The sequence below is a fragment of the Spermophilus citellus genome (assembly GCF_964194105.1).
Source record: "Spermophilus citellus genome assembly, chromosome: 4".
Lineage (NCBI taxonomy): Eukaryota > Metazoa > Chordata > Mammalia > Rodentia > Sciuridae > Spermophilus > Spermophilus citellus.
The window spans coordinates 137128809-137156146 of record NC_138185.1 but is presented as its reverse complement, the minus strand read 5'-3'; the positions used below and the strand labels follow the sequence as shown (position 1 = coordinate 137156146).

The following is a 27338-nucleotide window of genomic DNA, read 5'->3' as shown; positions in this document are numbered from 1 at the left end:
CATGCGTGCAGCCCGGGTTCGATCCTCAGCACCACATACCAACAAAGATGTTGTGTCCGCCGAGAACTAAAAAATAAATATTAAAAATTCTCTCTCTCTCTCTCTCTCTCTCTCTCTCTCTCTCTCTCTCTCCTCTCTCACTCTCACTTTAAAAAAAAAAAAAAAGTATCACTGCAACCTGCCATGCCCAAGAAACGCTGTAGGGGGCAAAGCCTGCAGGAGAGAGGACACTTTGTCCAAGGGAGGGATGATAATGACTGGAACTCAGTGGTATACTGGTGAATGTTTACAGGTTCTTTGAGAAGGGAAGGAAAGGCTGTGTAAGTACTCCCACAATGGTGATTTCGAGGCTATCAGTGTGCTATCACTGAATATGGGAAAAGCTGTGCACAGTCATATGAGCTGGTGTAAGGCAATGCTTGCATACCACTAATGGTACTTGGATGCATTTAGCTTGTGGCATTTGCAAGAGGTGTCCATTCTCTAGGGTGGGTGGAAGCTTTACTACATTTTGGGAAAGAGAGGGAGGGAAAAGATTATCAGAGGAGGAAGAGAGTCCATTTATAAAGTCCATTGTGTTAGTCTTGCAAAATAAACCTAGATGTTGGAGGCTTCATAGGAGCTCTGGACTCTCAGATCCTTTGAAAGTGGAGCTCAGCCCAAACCTCCCTGCAAACAGGAAGCTGGTTTGAGTTAAGAACATAAAATAAAAACCAGCTGATGCCCCTGAATGTTTTCCCCTACTCCTCCCTCTCTACAGAGCCAAAGGAAACTGCTTTTTCCCCCCTTGAATAGCTGCTTTAGAGAGCCAGAAAAAGCCAAAAACCATAACTCCTTTGAAAATAAGCCAAGTTTTGAGCCCAGGCAAACTCCTGCCTGTGAGGTTTTCCTAGTCTAGTGTTATGTTCCACTGTGCAGAGTCTTAGAGGAAAATGACTGAAGAACACAAAGGTGTCAGTGACCCAAGTCTGGCAGAGAGAAATGGTCTGTATGTAGCAGGTTTCCCAAACTAGATCTTCCAGCCCATTGTAGGTCATGATATCAATAAAGTAGGTCATAACTAGAATTATTATTATCATTATTAATAGTAGTAGTAGTTGTTGTTGTTGTCATTGTAAAAGGGGATTGAACCCAGGGGCAATTTACAACTGAGCCACATACCCAGCCCTTTTTACTTTTTGAGACAGTCTTGCTGAGTTTCTGAGGCTGACTTTGAACTTATGATCCTCTTGCCTCAGCCGCCTGAGCCACTAGAATTTACAGGCATGGGCTACCACATCAAGCCCCAGTTCTTTTTTTTTTTTTTTTTTTAAGAATTTTTAATATTTATTTTTTAGTTTTCGGCGGACACAACATCTTTGTTTGTATGTGGTGCTGAGGATCGAACCTGGGCTGCACGCATGCCAGGCAAGCACGCTACTGCTTGAGTCACATCCCCCAGCCCCTTTATTTTTTATTTTGAGACCGGGTCTCAACTAAGTTCCTTATGGCCTTGCTAAATTGCCGAGTCTGGCCCCGAATTTGTGATCTTCCTGCCTCAGTCCCTTGAGTACTGGGATTACAGGTGTATGCCACCATACCTGTCCAGGTAATGAAATGGAATATACTAGAGTATATCACATGCAATAAAAATTTTGCGAAACCTTTTAGCTTTATGCTGAAAAAGTATATCCAGATATACATATATGTATACACTGGGATATAAAGTATGTTTCTTACTATGGGTCATGGTCAAAAAATTTGATAATCACTGGTCTTTTAGGACCTGAGTAACCCACATCTCCTGCTTTAGATTGCTGTTGAAAAGTACAAACTAGTTTCACAATTCTCTGAGGAACTGGATCATCTACCCACAAAACACCTACCCAAATTCCTATCAGAGGGAAGAGCATCTGAGAGCCAGCTGACTTGTTCTGATTCTTTGGGACCAACATTCAAACATAAGGAGGGAAGGAGTTGATGCTAATTTGAACCGAAAGGATTTGCCTTAAATCAGATTAGCTTGAATAGAATAGGAGTTATTAGCCTTTTAGCTCACTGTACTTAATTTTGTGACTTCTGCCATCCATGTGGGTCATGCCTCAGTATCCTCTCTCTCCACTGTACAGGCAGTAGTTATAGCAGGAATGTTCCTGAGCACCCCTTCCTCTGGGGTAATTAAAGGTGTAGTGCTAAGATGAGTATCCTCCAGATTTCCCCAGGATGAATATGTACTCTCTAGCCAGTGTCAGTTAACTAGATGCCAGGGGGGGAGGGTCATTAAGCTGAGAAAACGATAGAAAGAGGCATAAATTAGGGAGAACTGCCCAATGTGGTGGTTTATACCTGTAATCTCAGCTGTTTGGGCAACTGAGGCAGGAGGACTGCAAGTTTGAGGCCAGCTGGGGCAATTTAGTAAGATCATGTATCAAAATACAAAGTAAAAAGGTCAGGGAATGCAGTTCAGTGGTAGATTGCCCCTGGAGTCAATCCCTAGTAAAAGAAAGAAAGAAAGGGAAAACTATTAAGAATGTCTGGGATAAGGTAAAGTTAGTCACTCTCTCATCAGATTTACTGAGTCAACTAGGCCAAGGGTAACTGACAAATTTGGTACTGGCCAGGTGGCTGTGGTTTGGTGCCTTATAACTAAACCACTTCTATCACTATATAGATACAAGTTGGAGTTCTTGATCCATATCCCCCTGAAGTACAGAAGACTCTTGGGAACCTTTCTGAGGAAAAGGTTTCAGCTATATCATCCTGGGAAGTTTATGTTTGGTCTTTGACCAACACAGGGCATTTCTTTCCAGCCTAATTCAAACCAAAATGATCCTTGGAGATAACAAAGAGTACTTTCAGTTCTACTATTGGAATAGTAAGAGGAAACTATCCTGGTTGATTCTGGGATTACCCTCTCTAGAAACTGGCCTGGACTGGGTATCTCTACCATGTCACAAGTATGAATACCTTTTAGGTGTTTCTGGTTCAATTGCTCCCCTGGGATTTCCAAGACTCCTCAGGTTCAGAGTTTTCATATCAGACTATAGTGTAGCCTGTTTACATGGCTATTCTGCATTCAGAAGCTCAGAAGCTTTCTGAATGAAGGGAGAGCAAGGACATCCCTAAAGAGGACTAGTGCAAGAAGTGCCTTCTGACAGTACTGGAGGAGACTGGACCTGGAGTAACCAGCAAACTATCCTGTAGCAGAGGGTGAGGTGGAGCAGTAAGCAAAAGCTTACAGGGCAGTCTGAACCTCATATGGCATCATCTGGCAGAGAGACCAGTGATGGGTTAATTTAAGTTTAGTCCATATTGGTCTTAGGGTCTGCAGACAGCGTGAGGTGATAATACTTATAATGAGAGTGATGAATGACTTGTGTGACCATGTCCTTTTAGAATCTCTGAGCACTTTGCATGTTTCCCTGTCATCTCTGTGGGAGATGTGGCTTAAATAATAATAGAGTATCCTCTATACTTTGCAAAACACAACATTAAGCCATGTTTCTGCCTCCTAGGCTCAAAGTCTATATGAACTGGTAGACATTTGGGAGGTAGAGACCTCTGATGGGGAGGGGAAGAACATGATAGAATGCAGAGGTCAAGGATAGTTGATGGACCTGATGGTGCATACCTGTAACCCCAGCAACTTGGGAGGCTTAGGCAGGATGATTGCAAATTTGAGGCCAGCCTCAGCAATTTAGTGAGACCCTGTCTAAAAAAAACAAAACAAAACAAAACAAAACAAAAAAAACCTGGGGATGTAGCTCAGTGATGAAGTATCATTGGGTTCACTCCTTAGTACCCCCCCCCGCCAAAAAAAAGTTAAGAGATATTATGAGTCACCTAATCAATACCTAACATCCTTTTGGTTCTTGGTAGATCACAATGGCCTATCTTTCATGCCTGACAAGGCATGAAGATCAGTACATTCCCTGAACTATCTTTCATGCCTGACAAGGCATGAAGATCAGTACATTCCCTGAACTTTATATTACACATGGTTCCCTGAGTCTCATAGACCCAAAAGCCCAATCTAGGGACCCAAGGCCCTAGCTTGTAAATAGTGCCTTCCTGAATTGCTTATTGTTCTTTAGCCATGGATTGTGCTTTAACCTGTTGATTTTCTTTCCCACAGTACCTGTACATTGAATCTGGTTAAACACAGGTGATGCACACTGAAATTTTCCAATATGATCAAAAGTCCTTTGACCTAAACAGAGCTTGGAGAAATCATAGCTCCATTTTCTTGAAGATAAGGGCATCAGGAAAGCACTTCATCACCTCCGTCCTGAACCTACTCTGTCTATAACATGTCACTTTCTGTCTTGTTCTAACAGGTAACCTTGGAGAAGGTGTTGGGAATAACAGTGTCTGGAGGCAGAGGACTTGCCTGTGATCCCCGATCAGGCTTAGTTGCCTATCCAGCGGGGTAAGTGCCTTGGAAGAAGGGATCTTGTTGTTGCATGTGAGTTTATAGAAATGCTAGACCAGGTGGGGTGGGCTGGCATTTTCTGGTATCTTCTGGGAGATATATCCAGGTTAATGTTTTCGTGCCATTTCTGTAACTAGGTAAAGGTCTTTGTTGGGTATTGTCCTTATTGCTATCCTGTCCTGCTTTTTGACCATCTGTCCCCACCTACCCATCTACACATACAAATTTATACTCTATATTACACATGGTTCCCAGCACCATCTTCAATAACTACCTTCTAGCCATTGTTAAAAACACCTTTATTGAGGGCTGGGGATATAGCTCAGTTGGTAGAATGCCAGCCTCCCACGCACAAGGTCCTGAAGGTCCTGAGTTCAATCCCTAGCACCACCAAAAATAAACTCAAACAAAACAAAACACCTTTATTGAGATTTAATACCATACATTTAAAATGTCCAATTGAGGGCTGGGGATGTGGCTCAAGCGGTAGCGCGCTCACCTGGCATGCATTCGACCCGGGTTCGATCCTCAGCACCACATACTAACAAAAGATGTTGTGTCCGCCGAGAACTAAAAAATAAATATTAAAAATTCTCTCTCTCTCTCTCTCTCTCTCTCTCTCTCTCTCTCTCCTCTCTCACTCTCTCTTAAAAAAAAAAATAAAAAATAAAATGTCCAATTGAGAACTGGATATAGCTCAAGAGAGTACTTGCCTAGCTTGTGCAAGGCCCTGGTTTTGATCCCCCAACACTGCAATAAATAAACAAATATCTACTATCATAGTCTTTAGTATTTTCACAAAGTTGTGCTGCCATCACCACAGTTGATTTAAGAAAAATTTTATTGCCCTAAAAAGAAACTCCAGCTGGGTACAGTGGTGTATGCCTGCATTCCCAGCAACTGAGGAGGGTGAGGTGAGAAGATAACAAGTTTGAGGTCAGCCTCAGCAACGTAATAAGATCCTGTGTCAAAATAAAAAAGGGCTGGGGGTGTAACAGTGGTAGAGGACCTCTGGCTTCAATCCCCAGCACTGGAATCAAAAAACAAACCAAAAAACCCCTCCATATAGGTGGGTATGATGGCATGTGCTTATAGTCCCAGCCATTGGGGTGGCTAAAGCAGGATCATTTGAGACCAGGAGGTCAAGACCAGCTTGGACAACATAGTGAGACTGTCTCAAAAACAAATTTATAAGGAAAAAAAAGAAAAGAAACTCCATACCCATTACCAGTCACTCTCCAATCCCCCTCCCTAAATCCTCAGCCCTAGGCAAGTGCTAGTCTACTTTTTTGTCTCCACAGATTTGCCTAATTGGGACATTTCATATAAATGGAATCATATATTTGGCTTTTTGTGACTATCTTCTTTCACTTAGCCTAATATTTTAAAGATTTGTTCATGTCACATGTATCAGTACTCCATTCCTTTTTATGGCTGAATAATGTTCCATCATATTGCTATATCACATTTTAACTGTTCTTTGGTTGATGGATATTTGACTCATTTCCACTTATTAGAAATAATCCTGATATTACTGTTTATCTGCTTTAAGTAGTGTCCGTGCCATGAAAGAGAAGTAGGGGCCTGGGGATAATGTTATTGCTGTTGTTTTAATCTTCTGCTCCTACAAATCTCCTCCAAATGAGAAACCTGAATCATAGTTTCTTAGGCTTTTATAGAAGTGTTTTTTCTGGGGGGGGGGGGTCCCACCTTCTTCTAATCCTTTCTGTCCCTTGCTGATGGGCTCAGGAACATGAAAATAAGAAAGGCCACTGTTTTACTTTTCTTACCCCACCCTCAACTTTGGAATGCCTAGTTCCCCAATATAATTTCCCTAGCAACTTATATAGTTTTTATACCGGATACATGATTTACTTAGTTTCATAATCTCATCAAAAAAGTTATCTTTATAAAATACTTATTATGGTCCAGGTACTCTTTAAGCACTTTATACTGTTTAATACTCAGAGCAGTCCTGTGGGGTTGTTACTATTACCCCAATTATTTATTTATTGGTCGGGGGCAGTGCTGGGGATTGAACCCAGATACTCCTTACCTTGAGCTACATTCCCTGTCCTTTTATTTTTCAATTTTTTTTTTTTTTTTTTTTTTTTATCTTGAAACAGGGTCTAAGGATTTCACTAAATTGCTGAGGCTAGGATCCTTCTAAGGTTGTGATTCTCCTGCCTTAACCTTCTGGGTTGCTGGGATAACAGGCATGTGCTACTCCATCCCATCTGTCTTCCTCTCCCTCCCTCTCTCTCTCTCTCTCTCTCTCTCTCTCTATATATATATATATATATATATATATATATATATATATATATAATTTTTTTTTTTTTTTTTTTTTTTTTTTTTTTTTTTTGGTACCAGGGATTGAACTTAAGGGCATTCGACCACTGAGCTACATCCCCAGGCCTATTTTGTATTTTATTTAGAGACAGCGTCCCATTGAGTTGCTTAGCACCTTGCCATTGCTAAGGCTGGCTTTGAACTTGTGATCCTCCTGTCTCAGCCTCCAGAGTCACTGGGATTACAGGCATGTGCCACCATGCCCAGCCTAGTCACCTCCATATTTTAGAGGATGAAACATATTCAATGAAGTAAATCAATTTGCTCAAGGTTACATAATTAATGTCTGAATTGGGGTTACAATCCAAGAAGTCTGATCTCAGAGCTCTAACTCTTAAAATGGCATAGGATAGGGAAGACCAGACTTGCAGATTATTTTTCAAAGCTGCTTTTCCTCTAAGCTGTCTGTCATTTGAATGAAAAGAGCCTAATTTATGGGCAGCTCATTCTGTGCCAGAGTCTTTTACCCCTAGGTTCTGAGGTCAGTGTCTTTCCTGAGGGGCCCTCTGGTGTTTGGTATCTGTAGTGGGGGGACTATGGGAGCTGCACTGGCTCTACCTGGCAGAGGTAGGGTTGGTCTTCTCCCCCTCCAGAGGCAAGTTGATGAAGGACCTCTGTTGCTGGATAACCCTGTACAGCCTGCCTCAGGGGAATTCCACTCATTCCTGCCTTTGCCTGGGAAAGCCAGGCTCCTTCTTGTTGGGTGTGGGGCTGGATCTAGATGAAGAATAGGCAGGAAAGGCCTAGGGTGTTGCTCTGGTGTTTGCTGAATTGGGGAGTGTGGAACCCTGTGCCCTCCCTCTTCCCTAAGAGACCCCAGGCCTGGCCCCTTTAAGGATATGTGCTTATGTTTATGGGCAAGTCCCAGCCCAGCACATGTGGCTGGGAGTCATTATCTTTACAGGTAGTGTATGCAGGCTTCCCTGACACTGCAACCTCTAGTAGGTCTTCCAACCGTGCTTCACTTGGGCCTGTGCTGGGCTCTGCCCCTGATCAGTTTGTCTTCTGACCTTTGAATTTTTGTCAGTTCAAAGAAACTTTGATTTTTCTCTTTGAAAATGTCCTCTTTCTGGGGGTTTTAATTCTACTCTTTGCTGAACTCCCTAATGTGCTTCTGGGATCCCCAGGGACCACCATAATTTGTGTGAGCCCAAACTGGTTCTTTCTTTCCCCTGTCTTCCTTCTCTTGCAATGTGGTAATCCTAACACCACTCCCAACCCCCACTCTTGCTCCTGCTGTGCTTGTTGCTCCAGAAGCCCTCTCAGGTATCCTAGAAACAAGAGGAGAAACAAAACTTAGAAAATTCTCCCAGAGGCCTAGAGGCAAATATCAAACCAAAACAAAGTTTTCTGAGAGGAAATGAAACAGCACAAGGAAAGAAGGTTGGACAGCATATATCAGACAGCAGTATGGTTTGGAACTCCAAGCTGAGTGTGGAGTCTTTGTTAGAGACCCCTCAGTTATAGTGGCTCCTGCTTCTCTTCTCCAAAGCTCTCCCTTTGCTGTCATTTTCTCTACTGCCCACCCTCATCTGTCATGCTTTAAGCCCTCCTACCCTAGGATGCCAGCTTAATCCCCATATAGCTTCTTTGAGGGACTTAATTTAGTTGAACACCCTTTTTTCTACTTCACTTCACAGCCTCTGTTGTCACTTTGGAGCAAGTTAGTTCTGAGTATGGGTTTCTCTTGGCCTCATTGCCTGAGTAACCTGGGTAAGTGCTCTGGGAAGAGCTGCTCCTTGACCACTGGAGTAAAAAGTGTCCTAGCAAGGTGACTAGGCTCATCCAGCAGCTAAGAGGGTTCATGACTGCTTTAGGTTGGGAGGTGGGGGAAAGAGGGAAACTGACTTCACTTGAGAAGGCCCTTCAGTCTATTCAGCCCATGTTGGAATTTATTTTGGGATCCCCGCTTCAAAGCATTGGACAAGGTACAATGAAGGACAGAAACTCCTCTTATGCTGTATTCTAGTAACATCTGAGCTGAAGAAACAAAGAGCTCCCTTCTTACTCTCTGAGGCAAGCCTTGTGTGGGTGTTTGCCAGGAAGTGTGTGGGACAATGGAGAGACCAGGTGGGCCTGAGAGGAGGATACTTGGACTTGGTGTCCTGATGAAATCATATGCAGGGGTACATACAAACGGGCCGGGGGGGGGGGGGCTTGGTACCTTTCCTTTCAACTTCCCTATATATCTTACACTGGAAACCAGTACCCCTTAGTTCTTCCCACAATAGTTTATTGATTGATGCATTCATTTGTTTAGCAGGTGTTTGTTGAGAACCTGCTCTGGGCCAGATACTGGGGATGTAGCAGTAAGTAAGACAGCCAGGGTCACTGCTTCTATGGGGTTTAGCTTCAAGAAGGGTGAGCCAGACAATAAGAATTTAAGCAAGTAAGTGAACAAGGTAGTGTCAGACAATAGTTTAAATAAGGGGAAAACAAAATAAGGGGAGGAAAGAGATTAAGTGAAAAACTGGGAGCAGGGAAGGGCTACTTTAAGATTGGGTGGTCAGGGATCAATCATTTGAAATAGTACCTAAATAATAAGGAGGCAGCAACATGTATGATTTGACTCCAAAAAGTTTCAGATGAAGGAAATGTCAAAGATGGTGAAGGAAGGAGGACTCAATTCACTTGAATTAATGAGAAGAAGGGTGTGTGGATGCTTCCTTTTTGACCTGGCTTCTAAGTCTTGCAGTTCACTTTTTGTCAAGGGAAGGATTATGTTTAGAGTCCTCTGGGAAAAGAAAAGCATGCTGACAGCCCTAAATCATTGGGCACATAATTCACAGGGTAATATAACATCCAGTCTTTTCCCATGTCTTGGAGGAGGGGGCTCAAGAAACAGTGTTCCAGAAACCAGAGATGCCAGTAGACCTCATAACCTGGTTCACTTATCTTAACCTCAATTTTCTCATCTATAAAACAGAAGTAATATCTACCTCATAGAATTGTTGTGAGAATTGAAGATAGTATCCAAAATAACCAACATGGTGCTCTTGAAGGGTCCCCTAATACAAGGAAAGGGCTATCCAGGGGGTCAGCAGAGAAGTGAAGGTAGATGTCCAAGATCATAGAATACGTTAGCAGAGAGGTGTTCTTGCTCTTTCTTCTGCCATATTGCCCTTGGGCATCAGTGGGTCATCCAAAATGCCTACCATGTGGGAGGACCATAGACCTGTGCTAGGACCTGTCCTGGTTCACAGGTCTACTACCCAGGAGATTTCTCAGCAGTCAAGAGTTTTGATCTTGCAGCTAGTAACTTAAAGTTGTATTCACTCATCCATAAATACTTACTGAGTGCCTATCTTCTAGGCCCTAAGGACTTACCAGTAAATAAAAAAGACAAAAAAAAAAAAAAATGTCCTCTTCACAGAGCTGGCAATCTAGTGTGTGAAGTTAAATTATGTAGAATATTACAAGTAAATGTACACTTGGAAAAAAGTATAAGCAGTGATGTTAAAGAGCAATAGAGAATGTGGAGAGTAGGTTTTTAGTCATAATTAGGGGTAGAGGATGACATTTGAGCCAGGCTTGAAGGACCTTTGGTATACCTCGTTGAGTCACTCTTGATTTTATCTGATCTGAAAGAAGAAATTTGAAGGCACAGGATCTCTGATTGAACCTTCTGTGCCTGCTCCCTGCATGTGCTGCTTCAGTCATAACTCATTTCAGGGTTCATTTAGCGCTGCCTTCTGGAAGTTGGAGAATAGTAGAAGGTGGATCCTATTGAATATGCTGGGTTCTTCTTGATGGTAGCAGGCCTGGACCTGTACAGGGAATTGGGTAATCTTAAGGGATTGGCCCTTCCTGGCACTAGTATTCCACACATGACTCCCAGGAGCTGAAGCCCAGAGGAACTGAGGCCTTACCCTCTTCCTGTGAGATCAGGCAATCTCTCTGCACCCTCAGGTTCTGAGTTACAGGAGTTAGACTGTTGGGCCAGCCCAGCCAGCCCAGCCAGCCCTGCCCTTGTCATGTTGAGGATTTCAGTTAGAACTGCTGCAAGGCTCATGCTGCTGGGCAGGGATGTGGAAATAGAGGGCCAAAGACTGATGACAATTGTGCTTCCCCCTGCTTTTCCTAGCTGACTGAGGAGCTTGCTGAAAGTTCACCAAGAAGAACGAGGAGGCTCCTTCCTGAACAGGACCTCCTGTTTTCTTGGGAGCTCAAACAGTTAGGCACACAGGGAGCCGTTCAGCATCTACATTATTGTCTCCACAGTGGAGCTGTTTCCATGGGTTGGTCTCTTCCTTTTTCCCTGTGTTGAATGGTTTTCAAATCTGAATTACTAGGAGTAAAAAGTTGAGATTAAGAGCCTCCCTCTGTGTGTTTTTCTCCTTTTCTTAACTCTTCCATGCCATACCTGAGAATTTCCCAGGCTAACTAGTGGAGCGGGCAAATATTAGAGAAGGGAGAGTTTGTTCATCTGCCTCTAGACACACACACACACATACACACACACACACACACACACACATACACTGCTGCTTTTTCTCTTCCTCCCACCATGGAGTCAAACTTAGGAGAAGGATGAAACAGGATGTTTTGTCCCAAGAAGTTTCAGAACAATGACCTGGAAAAGTTTGGAGCAATGACCTGGAAAGTGTTGTTTTTTTTTTTTTTTTTTTTTTTTTTTTTTTTTTTAAATATTTATTTCTTAGTTTTTGGCGGACACATCTTTGTTTGTATGTGGTGCTGAGGATCGAACCTGGGCCGCAGGCATGCCAGGCGAGCGTGCTACCGCTTGAGCCACATCCCCAGCCCTGGAAAGTGTTTTAAGCAGTCTGATGCACTGCCCTTTAAAAGCTATAATGCTGCTTTGGGACAGTGGGCTTAAGGGAAAACTCACAGGCTTATTGTAGAGCCCTCAACACTTAACTTTTTCTGGATGTGGTATGTGGTTGGTTGGATTGTATATCAAGTCAATTCAAGTATATCAACTCTTGAGTAGAAGCCCTCTGCTATGGTTGATCTGTAACTAATCAGAAAGCTAGGTAACTGGGCTTAGGATGTAGCTCAGTGGTAAAGTGCTTACCTAACACATGTGAGGCCCTGAGTTCAATTCCCAGGTTACTAGGTAATTCATAAACTAATCAGACTATGGAAGCCTTTGCTAAAGAGATGAACCTATACAGGGCCTCCTTAACCAGTCAGCACGGATTTTAAGAAGGTTCAGAAAATATCATTTGGCCACTGAAAATTGCTGGGCTGAATTCATGATGACGACAGACCTGGGGTGTATTTTTTTCATACACTGGAAAAAAGCCTTAAAATCTGAATATCTAAATCTGTAGACTTTCAACTATAACTGCTATATATTTTTTTTTCATACACCTATTCAGGAGTGATTGAGCACTGTTTCCAAAGTCATCTTGTTTTTGTCATTTTGTAAAGCTCTCCTGACCACAACATTCTAGAAGGGAGAAATGAAAAAAAGAAAGGAGAAAAGGCGTAAAGGGAACAGGAAAGAGTAGATGGGGAGAGGAGGGGGAAAATGGTGAGGAAGGAACGGGTAGATTGAGTTAGAGGAGATTATGGGCTCAGGAATTCCAAAGCTATTGGTCAGCTAAGCATTCACTAGCAACTTGTATCTCTTCCACTTCTAGTTTTCAGCAGCAGTGGGGTTTAGATGTGGGGATTGCAGTGGGCTTCCCTCTAACAAAAGTTTAGGACTTGGGGAAGTAGCTATTTGCTCATTCTTCTCCTCCTCTTCCCTGGTGTAGCTTGCTCTTGTCAGTAGTTCCACTGCTAATGAACAGGTGAGGAAGGTGGGGAACAGGCCAGAGCCTGCTCAAAGCCAAGGAGCCTAACAAGAACATTGCCTGGCTACTGGCTTCTGGCTTCTTCCTTTTGATGCCTGCCACCCAGCTTCCCTCCCTGGAGCTGCCTCTGGGCAATCTGGACCTGATCCTGTTCAGCAGTCTTATTACCTGGCTGGAGTGCTCAATCACTCCTGAATAGGTGTATGAAAAAAATATAGCAGTTATAGTTGATTTAGATATTCAGATTTTAAGACTTTTTTTCTTTTTTTAATATTTATTTATTTATTTTAGTTCTCGGCAGACACAACATCTTTGTTTGTATGTGGTGCTGAGGATCGAACCTGGGCCGCCCGCATGCCAAGCGAGCACGCTACCGCTTGAGCCACATCCCCAACCCAAGACTTTTTTTTCAGTGTATGAAAAAAATACACCCCAGGTCTTTCATCATCATGAATTCAGCCTAGCAATTTTTAGTGGCCAAATGATATTTTCTGAACCTTCTGTGCAAGGCAGGCAAAGTCCCTTCTTATCCTTTTGTAGCAGTCAGGAGGCCCTATTTAGAGATTATTTGAGATGGGCTTGGGAGCTCTGTGGCTCTATAAGGTTTTCTTCAAGCTATCTCTGTCTCTCATTCCTGTCTTACCAGGCCTCCCTGTAGTTTTGGTCCCCTTTGAGGCCTCCCATGCTCTTCCTTATCCAATATGTAGAAGTTTTGAAGGCCAGTTCCTTCCAGGTGTACACACGTCCACACACATGAGAGGCCTTACTCCTCCTTTGGGCACAAATGATTGACACACAAATGGCTGTGTGAGGCTCTAAGCCTGAGAACAGGCTGTACACCTGAGGCCTGCTTTACCTAAATCACATTGATTCTTCCCTCCTTTACTCCTTCCTCAGGTATTTGCAAGGGCTTTGGGAAGGCCTGTGTTCCTGCTGCTCTTTGTAGCTATGGCCAGAGATTGTGGGTTGGTACTTGGGAACTTGGTGGGTATAGATGTCCAGGGAGCCTTTTTATCCTGCGGGGCTACAGAGACAGTCTCTCTTGGATGGAGAAAGGAAGCAAGAACAGGTTTCCAGGAGAAAGCATTGGAACCTTTCTGAGCTTGAATGTTTCCTCTGCTGGGTAACTAGAAGTCTTAGATGGCCTGCGAGCTTCTGGGGAAGCTATGATTTGGTGCTGAGTCTCATGTCTCATTCATCTCCTCAGGTGTGTGGTTGTGCTTTTCAATCCCCGGAAACACAAACAGCATCACATCCTCAACAGTTCCAGGTAGGTGGGCCTGGCTTCAGGGAAAACTTCTTCCTCCTGGCAGCATGAGAGGACACTGAGACTCTGACTGGGACATGGTTGGGGCCAGGGCCAGATAAGGCAGTGCTATGCCATCTGAGTCTCCTGGTTGTGCCTTTGGGAAAGGTCCTGGCAGTGGGTAGGGGGGCAGATTGCCACTGCCCCTCTGAATCAGCCCCATCTCTTGCAGGAAAACTATCACTGCTCTTGCCTTCTCCCCTGATGGCAAGTACTTGGTCACTGGAGAGGTGAGTGAAGGAGAGAAGCAGCAATTCTATTAAGAGTGTGGGTTGTCTGCCCTCAGCAAAACCATAATCCTGTGTTCAGTTAGGCTACTGTCAATTTGTCTTCCTGAACTGATGCCAAATCCTGTTTTTTCTATACCTTAAACAAGTAGTTCTAAGCATTGGTATGCATCAGAATCACCTAGAAGGCTTGTTAAAGTACATGTTGCTGGGCCTGCCCTCAGAGTTGTCTGATTCTACAGGTCTGGGAATCCCCAAATGACTTTTCTAACAAGTTCCCAGAGAATAATGATGTGGGTGGTTAGGGAAGCATACAGAAAACCACTGACCTAAAATATTCCTTATCTCTGGAGGCCCCCTGCTGGGCACGTGCAGAATACTTCTGCCCTCTCAGTCTCTTACAGGAAGGGTAGAAACAGACATGAGTGGTGATAGAAGGCTATCTGTCCATCAGAATCATTCAAGGAGCTTTGGCCAAATACGGAGGTCTGGGCCTCTACCCAGATACACTGAATAAAATCTGGAACCACTGTATCTCTAATAATCACTGACATCATCAGATATTTATCATGTCTCCTCTATTATATCTTTGTTCTGAATAGCACCCTGCTCTTGACTTTTGGCCAGGGGACCATTAGAGATGATGGTGTCCAGTAGTAAGGAGGTGAGGGCTCCCACTCTGAAAGACCTTTAAGGGTCTGAATAGGTGTACCTATCTATGGTCCTCACTTACAGTTCTTACCTCCCTGCAGAGTGGGCACATGCCTGCCGTGCGGGTTTGGGATGTGGCTGAGCATAGCCAAGTGGCAGAGCTGCAAGAGCATAAGTATGGAGTGGCTTGTGTGGCCTTCTCCCCTAGTGCCAAGTACATTGTCTCCGTGGGCTACCAGCATGATATGATTGTCAACGTTTGGGCCTGGAAGGTGAGTGGTAGGTGGGATGGCCTGGAAACTTTGTGGGAGTTGAATTGTCAGTTGGGGGAGTCAGGAAGCTGTTACCCTGAGCTGCTGCCCTGAGCTACTTCAATCGACTTTGCTGATCTCAGTCTCATCCTAGAAAATGATCTGAAGAAGAAAATAGCAACTGTGTTTCAACCATGTTGCTAGAAAGGGCTTGCTTTATGTCTTTCTGACCTCTAAAGGAAATGTATCTTTTCAGTTCCTCTAGAAAGGAATTCTCTCCTACCCCTCTTTTTTCCAGCAGATCTTAGAAAGAAACATTTTTCCCCCCAAGTAGAATTTTTTTCTCTCTTCTATTTGAGTCTCTTTCTTCTTAGCCCAGAGAGACAAACCCTTGATTCTTCTTTTGACTTTCCCACCAGAAAAACATTGTGGTGGCCTCCAATAAGGTGTCCAGTCGGGTGACAGCTGTGTCCTTCTCTGAAGATTGCAGCTACTTTGTCACTGCAGGCAACCGACACATCAAATTCTGGTACCTTGATGACAGCAAGACTTCAAAGGTGAGGTGCTGAGATAGTCTCCCACCCTGGGAGAAGACTATTCCACTGGGGCCTCTTCTGCCTGCTCAGCCACCACACAGAAATTTTGAATGAGCCAGGTGTTATCTGGGCTAAAACAGTAGTCTCAAAAAGCAAGGGACCTTGCCACTTCCCCTCTCCTAGGACCTCTTTTCTAGGGGGAAGGATCTGGGGTAGATGGATGGCTAGTGTTGGCATGTCTCTACAGGTAAATGCCACTGTACCCCTGCTGGGCCGCTCAGGGTTGCTGGGGGAGCTACGGAACAACCTGTTTACTGATGTGGCCTGTGGCCGAGGAAAGAAAGCCGACAGCACTTTCTGCATCACATCCTCAGGCCTGCTGTGTGAGTTCAGTGATCGCAGGCTTTTGGACAAGTGGGTGGAGCTGAGAGTAAGTACCTCTGTACCAGAGAAGGGCATGGCTCAAGTTGGGAGAACTGATGTTGGGGGCTCCAGATCCTAGGTTGTGGGCCTTCATGCATGCAGGAGGGGATTCCAGGAGAAGGAAGCCTGGGTTGCGAGAGTTGGCCCAGTGCCAGCTCCTGGTGATCTGTGTAACTGCCTCCTCTTGCTCTCTCTCTTTCTTTCTCTCTCCCTTGCTTTCCTCTTCTGCTCAGAACACAGACAGCTTCACAGTAAGTGCTGCCTAGACCTCCTCTATTCCTCAGACTGTTTCTCTCTGCTAGGCTTTTCCTACTTTATTTATTTATTTATTTTTTGGTACTAGGGATTGAACCCAGGGGTACTCAACCACTGAATTACAGCCCCAGCCCTTTTAATTTTTTATTTTGAGATAGGGTCTCACTGAGTTGCTGAGGGTATTGCTAAATTGCTGAGACTGGCTTTGAACTTTGAACTGCCTCAGCCTTCCAAGCTGCTGGGATTATAGGCATGTGCCCCGCACCTGGCACTTTATCCTCTTTGCCAAAACTTCTGGTGCCTTAGATCTCCCTGATCTCCATCCCTCAACTGCATAGGACCCTGGGCCCTTTGGCCACCTTTTGCTGGAGGGAGAGTACCACTGGATGATAGTTGAGGGGCTCAAGACAGCAGCTGGGCTGCTATTCCCTCATCTCCACCTTGACTTTTCTCTCCTTTTAGCAGGGGACTGTTATTGAGGGGTTTGGGAGGAGAAGAAAAGACTGAATGGGCAGGTGGCTCTTACTGACCTGAGTTACTTTGCCCACAGACCACGGTGGCCCACTGCATCTCTGTGAGCCAAGACTACATCTTCTGTGGCTGTGCTGATGGTACTGTGCGTCTTTTCAACCCCTGTAACCTACACTTCCTCAGCACTTTGCCCAGACCCCATGCCTTGGGGACAGACATTGCCAGTATCACTGAGGCCAGGTGAGCTATGTGGGCCCTTGCCTCCATTCATTGCCTTACCATGTACCCAGACTTCCTTGTCAAAAGTGCTTCAGAGAAATAAATAAAGAGTGTATTGATGCCCAGAGATACCAGGATCACCTCTGTAGACAAATTCATTTGGTTTTATTGATACTTTTCGAACCAAGGAGACCTTGCACTATGGAGGACCAGGGAGTATCTCAGTAGGTGGGTGTTTAGAGTAGCTTATTATAGGATTTGGGGTTGCATTAGATTATTTTAGGAATAGTTTAAGGGATTGAAGTTTTTTTCTGGTTGGATGCTATTAGGGAACAATTCCTAGGGGAAATTTCACAACTGGTCCTCTTGATGCTTTTTATCTAAGAACTAGAAGGAAGAGTATGGGGTTAAGCTGTTATATGGTAAAGAAGTGGCCATCAATTGTGTTAGACAGGAAAAGGTGATGTTTGGTCATTTTTGAGGCTTGGATGGTGATCTTGTTTTCCTCTGTGTGCAGAAATGATTGCAGAATAGTTTCATTTTGCTTTGCCCTATTATGGCTACAGAATCACCTTGTCTGACTTTGATATTCTGTGAACTTAATTCTGTTCATCAGGAGAGCATTGTGGCTCAGTAGCTAGTACTGGTCAACTCTCAGCTGATGGGTATAAGAGGCTGCTTCTTTGTTTTCAAGCAACTACCTCTAAACTTGCATGTCTACAGGAGATGCCCATGCCCTGCCCTTTCTTGTGAGTCAGCTTCTCTTCATTCCCTTTGGTCTCACCAGTTTATTTTGTCCTCTCCCTAACAGTCGCCTCTTTTCTGGAGGGGCAAATGCTAGGTATCCAGACACCATTGCCTTGACCTTCGATCCAACTAATCAGTGGCTGTCTTGTGTATACAATGACCACAGCATCTATGTTTGGGATGTGAGGGACCCTAAGAAAGTGGGCAAGGTGTACTCGGCTCTGTATCATTCCTCCTGCGTCTGGAGTGTGGAGGTATGTGGGTTGACCTGATTTGCTGGGATGCCATTTTGAGGACAGAAAGTGGGGAACCCTAAGTATAACCATAAGTTCCTGCTGCCTCCCTATTTCTCCAGTGATGTCCCTGTTGTAGATCCTGGGATTGAGCTTGAATTTTACTGCTATGCATCCTAGGCTTCTTCCAATCTGCCCCATCTGTCCTTGGTTTTACCTCATCCTGGGATCAGTGATTTTGAACAAGTTATTAAACTTGACCAAGCCTCAGTTTCCTCAGCTATAAAATGATATTCCTGATTCATCTAATGTTGTAAGAATAAAAGGAAAAGATATAAGTGGGAGACATAGAGGAGCGGTGCGTAGTTAGTGCTTGGTTAATGGGTTTTCCCTTAGTCATTATATAAAGTATGGGGCTGGGGTTGTGGCTCAGTGGTAGAGTGCTGGCCTGGCACATGTGAGGCACTGGGTTTGATCTTCAGCACCATATAAAAATAAACAAACAAATAAATAAAGGTATTGTTTTCCTCTACAACTAAAAAAATATTTTAAAAAAATATATAGAGTATATGTTATGGCTTTACATACTATATGTGGAGTACCCAGCTAAGTCATAGCCAGCATTCTGTTTTTAATTTCATTCCCTTTCATTTCCTTGGGTAGAGAATGGACCCTTTCCCTTTGTCTCTCTTCCCTTTGTCCCTCTAGGTGTATCCTGAGGTGAAGGACAGTAACCAGGCCTGCCTGCCTCCCAGTTCCTTTATTACCTGTTCCTCAGACAATACCATCCGCCTGTGGAACACAGAGAGCTCAGGAGTACATGGCTCCACCCTGCACAGAAACATTCTCAGTAATGTGAGCCTGAGACCCCAGGGCCCCCACTCCATACTTAGTTCTCCAATACCTACAGCCTTCACACATCATTCTCAACAACTGGGCCCTCAGACCTTGATTTTCCAGCTCTTGTTTGGTTGGGCTATATGAATCAAGGTTTATATTGCCCAGCATTCCTTTCTTTTCTCAGCTATACTATCAAGTTTGCCTTATCCACATCTTCTAACCTGTTCTATTAGGATCTCATTAAGATAATCTATGTGGATGGGAACACTCAGGCCCTGCTGGACACTGAGATGCCTGGAGGAGACAAAGCTGATGGGTCCCTGATGGATCCCCGTGTGGGCATTCGCTCTGTGTGTATTAGCCCCAATGGACAGCATCTAGCTTCTGGAGACCGTATGGGCACACTTAGGTAATGCCAGGTCCAGAGTGGGTACTGACCTATGGTGTAGGCTGGGGTAGTTAGGGCCCCAAGAACAGCGCTTTAGGAGGATTTGTCTCAAAAAGGTTGAGGAACAATTATTTATTACTTGAAAGGAAATAATAACTTTACCATGAGAGAGACCATCTTAACCAAGTGTTAATAGTTAATATCCACACATCAACATGATGAAGCCCATAATACGATGTTCTAAGTATATAACATTGATTCTGTGGTCTTCTTACCCAAAATGCATAAACTCAGTTCACTCATGAGAAAACCCCAGACGGACTCAAATTGAGAAACATACAACAGAGTAATTAATCAATACTTTTCAAAAGTATCAAGGACATGAAAGGTAAGGAAGGATTGAAAAACTATTACAGACTACAGGAAGTTAAGAAGTAACAACTAGATGACATTTGGACTCTGGGTAGGAGCCTGGATCAAGTAAAAAGGACTTGTGAAAAAAATGGTGAAATTTGAGTAAGGTCTTTGTTTTGTTTTCTTTGTCACTGTTTAGGGATACGTAAATGGTTTCAATAATCAAGCATTGATAAGATCTTTCATATTTAATATGTTACTTCTGTACAAATGGAAACAGTATTGTACCACTGTAAATTTCCCTAGTTCTGATAATTGTATTATCATGTTATACAAGATGTTAACATTAGCAAAAGCCGAGGAAGGAAAATAAGAAACCTCTGTACTCTTTTTGGAACTTTTTTCTAAGCTTAAAAGTTTGAAAAGAAGAATTTGGAGGAGAAGATATAGTAGACAAAGGGGATGAGTCCTTCCTCCTGTGGCCTGGCAGTGACCTCTTTCTTCCTCTGCTCCTCTTTGTAGGGTGCATGAACTGCAGTCTCTGAGTGAGATGCTGAAAGTGGAGGCACATGACTCAGAGATCCTGTGCCTGGAATACTCTAAGCCAGATACAGGTAAGCAGGATGCCCATTCTGTAGCCCAAAATTGCATAGAGTCCTCCAATCCCTCTAGTGCCACTTATATGTATCCTAGCTCTTATATGTGAGGCTGATCATCTTTTAGATTATTTGGTCTTTGTAGAGTTAGAAGAGAACAGCTCTGTCCCTGCTCCATGATTGATGTAGCTTAGAGATGTGAGGTTCAATTTCTTTGGGGCTCTTTGTCAGGCCTAGTTAAGAACATGCTCAGGGAACATGTGGGTTGATTGAGTTCTTCCAACCCTAGGTCTGAAGCTGCTAGCGTCGGCAAGCCGTGACCGGCTGATCCACGTATTAGATGCTGGGCGGGAGTATAGCCTACAGCAGACGCTGGATGAGCACTCATCTTCCATCACTGCTGTCAAATTTGCAGGTGGGACAGGACAATTGAGATACATTCTGCCACCTACACCACCTTCTATTTCTGTGAAAAAGGTCTGCCAATGGTGTGGAAGTTGGACAGCAGCTGGGAGGCCTGGGGTTGGATGGGAAGACAAATGGAATATAGTCTTTCAGTCTGGAGGACCCTGAGCAAACCAGGTTGGGTTGAGGATGGGGAAAAAGGAAAACCTGAGTTTAGAGGGAAGCATTCTTATTTAATTGGTTGACCCACCATGTAGAATAGCTTGAATGGGTGAAAACACAGAGGAAAGTTGCTCTCATGCAGTGGGAATGGTGGGAGTAGCTAGGCCCCCTTCCTCCATAGCCAGCGATGGGCAAGTGCGCATGATCAGCTGTGGAGCAGACAAGAGCATCTACTTCCGCACTGCACAGAAGGTGAGGGTACCGGGAGGTAAAGGGGGGTAAAAGCAGGGCTCAGTGGGTCTGGTGAGGCATTTGGGTATGGGACTGACCACATGCTCCACCCCTGCAGTCTGGTGATGGAGTACACTTTACACGGACACACCATGTGGTACGCAAGACAACCCTCTATGACATGGATGTGGAGCCTAGCTGGAAGTACACGGCCATCGGCTGCCAGGACAGAAATATTCGGTGGGCATCCCCCTCTCAGATTGTCAGACCACATTCTTTCGTGTTCTAAGGGATCAACTCTATACAGCTCATTTCCCATATGTATCTTTTTGTTCAGGACTTTGTATCCCCTTGAACTTACACAATAAGTACTGTGCCTCACCCAAGAATGGTGGCCCCTATGGTGTTGGGGGTTAGCTCCCAGGAGTGACTGCTGGCATTTCTACCACCCAAGTGTGCTTGATTATCACTCCTCCTTATAAGAGCAAGTGTAGTTTTTTTTTTTTTTTTTTTTTTTTTTTTTTATAGGATCTTCAACATCAGCAGTGGGAAGCAGAAAAAGCTGTTTAAAGGATCACAGGGTGAGGATGGCACTCTAATTAAGGTAAGAGCCTAGTGGGATGGCACTGGGCCAAGGTACAAGGGGACAGAAAAGTATGAGGTGAAGAAGCAGTGGCTCTTTTGTACTCTTCATCTATGTGACTCCACTCCTCAGGTGCAGACAGACCCTTCAGGGATCTACATTGCCACCAGTTGTTCCGACAAGAACCTCTCAATTTTTGACTTCTCCTCAGGCGAGTGTGTGGCCACCATGTTTGGCCATTCAGGTGAGTGTAGCCCCACTACTCTGCTCCTGGAACTCTACTCTTTCTTCACTTAGTTTCTTGTGACCCAACAGAGCTATCTGACCTTCCCCTCCAACCAGCCACCATCTCCACAGTTAGGTCAGACAGAAGTGGTTGGAAATTCAGGGTGGCTTATAGACTATATTCTTTGTTCTTCACAGAGATTGTCACTGGCATGAAATTTAGTAATGATTGCAAACATCTCATCAGTGTTTCAGGGGACAGGTAAGTAGAAGCCAGCTTCCCCTAGAAACAGATTCTTTGTGCCACAAGCACACACTGTCCTTCCCCTCTGTTCATCTCATGTATCTCTGGAAAGTAGGGCTGAACAGGGAAATTTCTTGACTGGGCCTAGCCTGGCAGTGGAGGGTGGCTGTGGTCTTCTTGCCAGTCCACAGGAAAGGAGGACTAATGGTGTTGCCACCTCCAGAGTCCTGCCCTGCCTCTCCCTAACCCAACTCTGTGGCTATATCCCAGCTGCATATTTGTATGGCGTCTGAGCTCTGAGATGACCATCAGCATGAGGCAACGTCTGGCCGAGCTGCGCCAGCGTCAGCGAGGGGGCAAACAGCAAGGACCCACCTCTCCCCAAAGGGCTTCCGGACCCAACCGGTGAGAACAGCATATGGGCAAATGATGGGTGGGTGTCCAGATGGCTTGCTGTGATCTCACTGCTCCTCTTGCCATTCAGCAACTTTATCTCCCAAGGTCTTGCTTCTCAAACACAGAGTATTATCATCCTGACTTTTTCCTCAGTGTATCTGCTATCCCCATGACCTCCCTTATCTTGGACTCAGGCCCCAGACCCCAGTGATGCTCTCTTCTGGACCAGCTCTCTCATCAGACAGTGACAAGGAGGGAGAAGATGAGGGTACTGAAGAAGAAGAACTGCCAGCTCTTCCCATCCTTGCCAAGAGTACCAAGAAAGAGCCTGGTCTGTAGCAGTCTGGTGTGGGGCCAGACAGCCAACAGGTGGTGTAATGGCTAGATAGATCCTTTCTGTAACCCTAGGGTGAGATTAGCATGAACTGAGGAAACTGGGGCATCACTGTGGCAATGCAGGGGATAGGTTGATGTGGGGTCCCAATTCCAGGGGTGGATAGTCACTGAGAAACTCCTTCTCACTTCCCATTTCTTTCTAGCCTCGGTCCCCAGCCCAGCCCTGTCCCGAAGCCTGTCCCATTGGGAGATGAGCCGAGTAAGTCTCCTTCATTCAAATGTGCTTCCAGGGTTACAGGAGGTGAAATGGTGGTGGGGAGGGAGCAGAGCCCTTTGTGTGTTGTGAGGTATTTGGACAGAGGGTCTGCCCGTATGCTCCAAGGAAGGCATTACCAGAAGGAGTTCAAGCAGCTGGTCCCAGTTAAGAATGAAGAAAGTCCTAGTCTTTCCATCCTGTACCAGAAAATGTTGTTTAGTACTAGGGGAGCTGCTCCAACCCTTTCAGCTGCCTGGGGCCTGGGAGAAATGCCATCTGAAAGCAACTTGAGGTGGGGAATAGAAAAGGGCATCTGAGCCACATGGTTAGAATTAAAGTCCAGGAAAACCAAGTGTACAAAGAGGAGAAATGAGAAAGTGTAGGTCTAAAGAGTACACTACTCCCAATTAGGAGGTAAGCCTAGTATTTGCAGAATAGTTGGAGGGAAAAGGCTATAAAAGGACCAATTACTGAGTGACTACTTGAGAGTAGCCAGAGGGGGTTAAAGGCTTTCACAGCAAACCCCAAAGCAGCCCAGCCCTCGTATGTCCCATGGAGATATTTCAAGCCAATCTCCCTGTATCAGTAGCTGCAGTTTCACAGAGTGATAGTAGAATTGTACCTAGTGTGTTATTTTGACCACATCATGCATCTCAAGCTGGAATTTTGGTCCTTCATTTTGTGAAGGAACTTTGGGGCCCTGTTGGGTCTGACCTCAGGGTGAAGGACCTTTAGAGACATGGTGAAGACAGAGACTAGACATTCCTATGTGAAGGTATGAAAAGCAGTGAAGGGCATGAACTCTGGAGCCAGCCCCACCTGAAGGCCACCTACTGTTTGTGAGACTTGGACTGGTCACTTAAGCCCTGTGTGCTTCCATCCCCTCATCTGTAAGAATGGGGATGATATCTACTTCATAAGATTGTTGTGAGGATGAAATGACTAGTTCTTGGCATATAGTAAGGGACATATGAGTGCTTATTGATAGCATTGTGTGGTTCTTATTGTTATTCCTCCTTTACTTTTTATCTCTACCAGGCACAGGAGACAGTGGAATTCCTAGACCCAGCTCCTGTAGCCAACTCAGGACCCAGAAGAAGGGGGCGTTGGGCTCAGCCAGGCGTAGAACTGAGTGTTTGCTCTATGTTGGACCTGCGGCAGCTGGAGACCCTTACCCCAAGCCCTCAGGGCCACTGCCAGGACTCTCTGGCCATGATTCCATCTGGTCCTGGAAAGCATGGTCAGAAGGCCCCTGTAACCTCACATGCTAGCCAGGTGAGCCAGCTTTTCCCCAGATCTCTAGCGGTCTCCAGGGAGCCTTAATCAGTTTCATGCCAATATCTCATGCCAATAGCTGCAGCCTGAGTATTGGTCCATCTATGCTTGCTCTGCTTCTGTGGCACATAGGTCACCTGAACTGTAAGTTCAGGTTAAGGCTGGCTAGTTGTATGGTATGGTGATGGAGGTGGGCAGAGAAGGGGTGGGGGTGAAGAGAGAAAGATGACCTTTGCCCTGGGCCAGCCAGGTTCCTTGGAGGACTTGGTATTAAGTGGGGCTGGAGATTGGCAGCACAGAGTGTGCTAATATAGGTCTTCCAGAAGCTCACAATACCAGTCAGAGCCTAGTCTAGCTGTCTGGTGTCTGTCCTCAGAGCTGAAGTACTCAGTTTTCTCAGAATTGGTGCACACCAAATCCTTACCCGCCTTCACCTCTTTACTAGGACCCTCTTCTCTCCTTAGTAACTCCCATAATGTTCTTTTGTATGTTCCCAGAATGAAAAATCCCCTCAGCTTCAGGCTTCCCAACCCTGTTCCTGTCCCCACCTTATCCGATTGTTGTCACAAGAAGAAGGGGTCTTTGCCCAAGATCTGGAGGCTGCACCCAGTGAAGATGGTATTGTCTACCCAGAACCCAGTGACAGCCCCACCATGGATACCAGGCAAGGGTTCTGCCCTGGCCACAGCCCCATTTTCCCTTCCCTCTGAGCATTTTTCAGCTGGGTGAGGGCTGGGCCCCAGGTTGCTAAGGGCTTGTCTGACACCTCACCACCACCTCCTCCCTAGTCCTGCTCCCAGGCAGGAATCCAGTGGGGCTGCTGCTCTCTTATGCTCACTGCCTCTTCTTTTCTAGCAGTGAGTTCCAGGTGCAGGCTCCAACCCGAGGAACCCTAGGAAGAGTGTACCCAGGTAGCAGGGGCTCAGAAAAGCACAGCCCTGACAGTGCCTGCTCTGTGGATTACAGCAGCAGCCGCCTTTCCAGCCCTGAGCACCCCAATGAAGGTGAGGCTACATCCCTGAGGGAGGGACCAGTTGACTGAAGCAGGGGATGCTTCAGATGGGTGCAGTGTGATGCCTCTCCACTCCCCCACATCCAGACTCCGAGAGCACGGAGCCCCTAAGTGTGGATGGCATCTCCTCAGACCTTGAAGAACCAGCTGAGGGTGACGAAGAAGAGGAGGAAGAGGAGGGAGGCACTGGCCCTTATGAGCTGCAAGAAGGCAGCCCCCATACCCCGGACCAGGAGCAGTTTCTAAAACAGCACTTTGAGACTCTGGCCAATGGGGCTGCTCCAGGTGTGGCCAGAGGGTCAATATTTGGTCACTACAGTCTGTCCTCTTCCTCTCCTTGCTCAGCTGAGAGGGAGGGTCAGGAAGGCAGTGCTTTGGGGTTTGCCTCAGGGGAAGCAGAATCTGGGGCAAAGTCTTGGCTTTTTGTCTCAATTCATGATTTCCATGATTGGCAGGGGGCCCAGTGCGGGTACCAGAGAGGACAGAATCTCAAAGCATCTCTTCACGATTCCTGTTGCAAGCACAGACTCCTCCACTCAGGTACAGAGACCCCTCCCCACAGAAGCTTGGCTCTGCTAACTTCCCAGTGCTCCTACCTCTGGGGAGCACACAGCCCTCCTGTCCCCCTTTCTAAGGGTGTTCTGTGCTCCAAATATTAGTACAACTGGTCTCACCTCAACCCTGGTGGACTGGATTGTGCCTGTCTTCTCCTGGCACTTGTCTGGCACTTGTCTGGTGCAGGAATCAATATGCTCCCTCTGTGCCTCCCCTCCCCCCCGCCCCGCTGCTTAGTGGAAGAAACACTAAATTTTCTCTGGTCCTTATTCTACATCTCCTCCCTATAGGGACCCATCCTCCTCAAGCCTGGCATTGATGTCGAGACGCATCCAGGTGTCACAGGTGTCTGGCGAGCAACAGAGAGGCAGTGATGCTAACCCCCCAGGAGCACCTCCAGAGGTGGAGCCCTCCCCTGCCAACCCCAGCCCCCATCAGACAGCCCCTGTGCTATTGCCACGTCATCGTCACAACCTGGACAGCAGCTGGGCTCCCAAGAGAGTGATCACAGCTGGCTTCTCGGCTGGACTCCAGAAAGCCCAGTCTGTGCACAGTCTGGTGCCACAGGGTGAGGAGCCTGATGAGCTCAGCCCCAGAATGTGGGGAGTGTGGAACTCATGGGTGTACTAGAGGAGGGTAGAACTGGTGTGTCTGCCAGTGGGTATCCTTAGTGGACATGTGCAAGGGAACACCAGCTCCTAAGGTTTGAGCTGTAGCACCCGGGTGTCCTTCCTCACCACTTGACCTGTATATATCTCTTGTCTCCTCAGCAAATGAGATGCCTTCATCAGGCCCATTGCTCTCATGGGACATGGAAGTCCAGGATGGCCTGGATTCCCTGCCCCAGGTTGATGGCCGTCCATCTTGGCCCTACTCCTACCAGAACCCTACCACCAGTTCTATGGCCAAGATATCCCGCAGCGTCTCTGTTGGGGAGAACCTAGGCCTAGTGGCAGAAACTCAAGCTCCTGTCTCTATTCGAAACTCAACACTCAGCAAACTGGCCCTTCCTAGCCGGGCTCATCTGGTCTTGGACATCCCCAAACCACTGCCTGATCATCCTACTCTGGCTACATTCTCACCTGTAACGAAGGGCTGGGCCCCTGATGAGGCAGAACAGGCTGGCTCCCCAGCAGGCCTAGGAAAGGCTCATAGCACATCTGAGTGGCGGGCCTGTTTGGGTGAGGGTACTGTTCCCAAGCCTAGGATGGAGTGCCAGGCTCAGCCTGGGCCCAACAGACCCAGTGCCCAGCAACTGCCAGTCAGCCTCCTCCGAAGCCCTGAGAACCTGCAGCCCCCACTCCCTGAGAGGACTCCCAATCCCATGGAATGTATCAGGCCAGGCGCAGCCCTGAGCCAGAACTCAGGTGTGCACAGCTTCCAGCTCTTATCTCCTGCCCCATCCTCTCTCTTCTGTCTCTGTTAGCCACTCTCTGGTCCATCCCATTTCTGTGCATCCAGCTTCTGGTGTTCTTCATCCTGTCTGCTCCTGTCTCACTCAACCCATAAGTCATATCCTGCCAACCTTCATGATCTCTTTGTGACCAACTTACCCCTTCTGGACCTTGGGGTTTGAGCTGGCTCTCTCCTCTGGACTTTGTTGTCTGTGTGGTTTTGGAGAATGTATTATAAGGGA

The 27338-nt window shown here is 45.9% G+C and overlaps 1 protein-coding gene across 5 annotated transcripts in view; it reads left to right on the top strand.

Annotated features, from left to right (window-relative positions):
- Positions 1-27338, top strand: part of MAPKBP1 (mitogen-activated protein kinase binding protein 1) — a 74345-nt gene that overhangs the window by 26161 nt on the left and 20846 nt on the right. For 3 of the 5 annotated variants that reach the window (XR_014021637.1, XR_014021638.1, XM_081291587.1), the window contains exons 2-29: positions 4317-4408; positions 13733-13795; positions 14004-14061; positions 14811-14981; positions 15380-15517; positions 15744-15926; positions 16153-16170; positions 16725-16885; positions 17676-17865; positions 18553-18699; positions 18918-19093; positions 19949-20040; positions 20312-20437; positions 20771-20841; positions 20939-21060; positions 21349-21424; positions 21536-21647; positions 21827-21890; positions 22143-22277; positions 22463-22599; positions 22808-22863; positions 23899-24135; positions 24633-24799; positions 24994-25139; positions 25235-25432; positions 25603-25687; positions 25993-26270; positions 26473-27069. Coding sequence is in view for 3 of the 5 variants with exons in the window: in XM_081291587.1 (XP_081147713.1) it covers positions 4317-4408; positions 13733-13795; positions 14004-14061; positions 14811-14981; positions 15380-15517; positions 15744-15926; positions 16153-16170; positions 16725-16885; positions 17676-17865; positions 18553-18699; positions 18918-19093; positions 19949-20040; positions 20312-20437; positions 20771-20841; positions 20939-21060; positions 21349-21424; positions 21536-21647; positions 21827-21890; positions 22143-22277; positions 22463-22599; positions 22808-22863; positions 23899-24135; positions 24633-24799; positions 24994-25139; positions 25235-25432; positions 25603-25687; positions 25993-26270; positions 26473-27069 (4096 nt within the window). In the remaining 2 variants the exon portion in view is untranslated. Of the gene's footprint in view, positions 1-4316; positions 4409-13732; positions 13796-14003; positions 14062-14810; positions 14982-15379; positions 15518-15743; positions 15927-16152; positions 16171-16724; positions 16886-17675; positions 17866-18552; positions 18700-18917; positions 19094-19948; positions 20041-20311; positions 20438-20770; positions 20842-20938; positions 21061-21348; positions 21425-21535; positions 21648-21826; positions 21891-22142; positions 22278-22462; positions 22600-22807; positions 22864-23898; positions 24136-24632; positions 24800-24990; positions 25140-25234; positions 25433-25602; positions 25688-25992; positions 26271-26472; positions 27070-27338 lie in introns of all 5 variants that reach the window. The other 2 variants (XM_081291586.1, XM_081291588.1) reach the window with 2 other exon arrangements.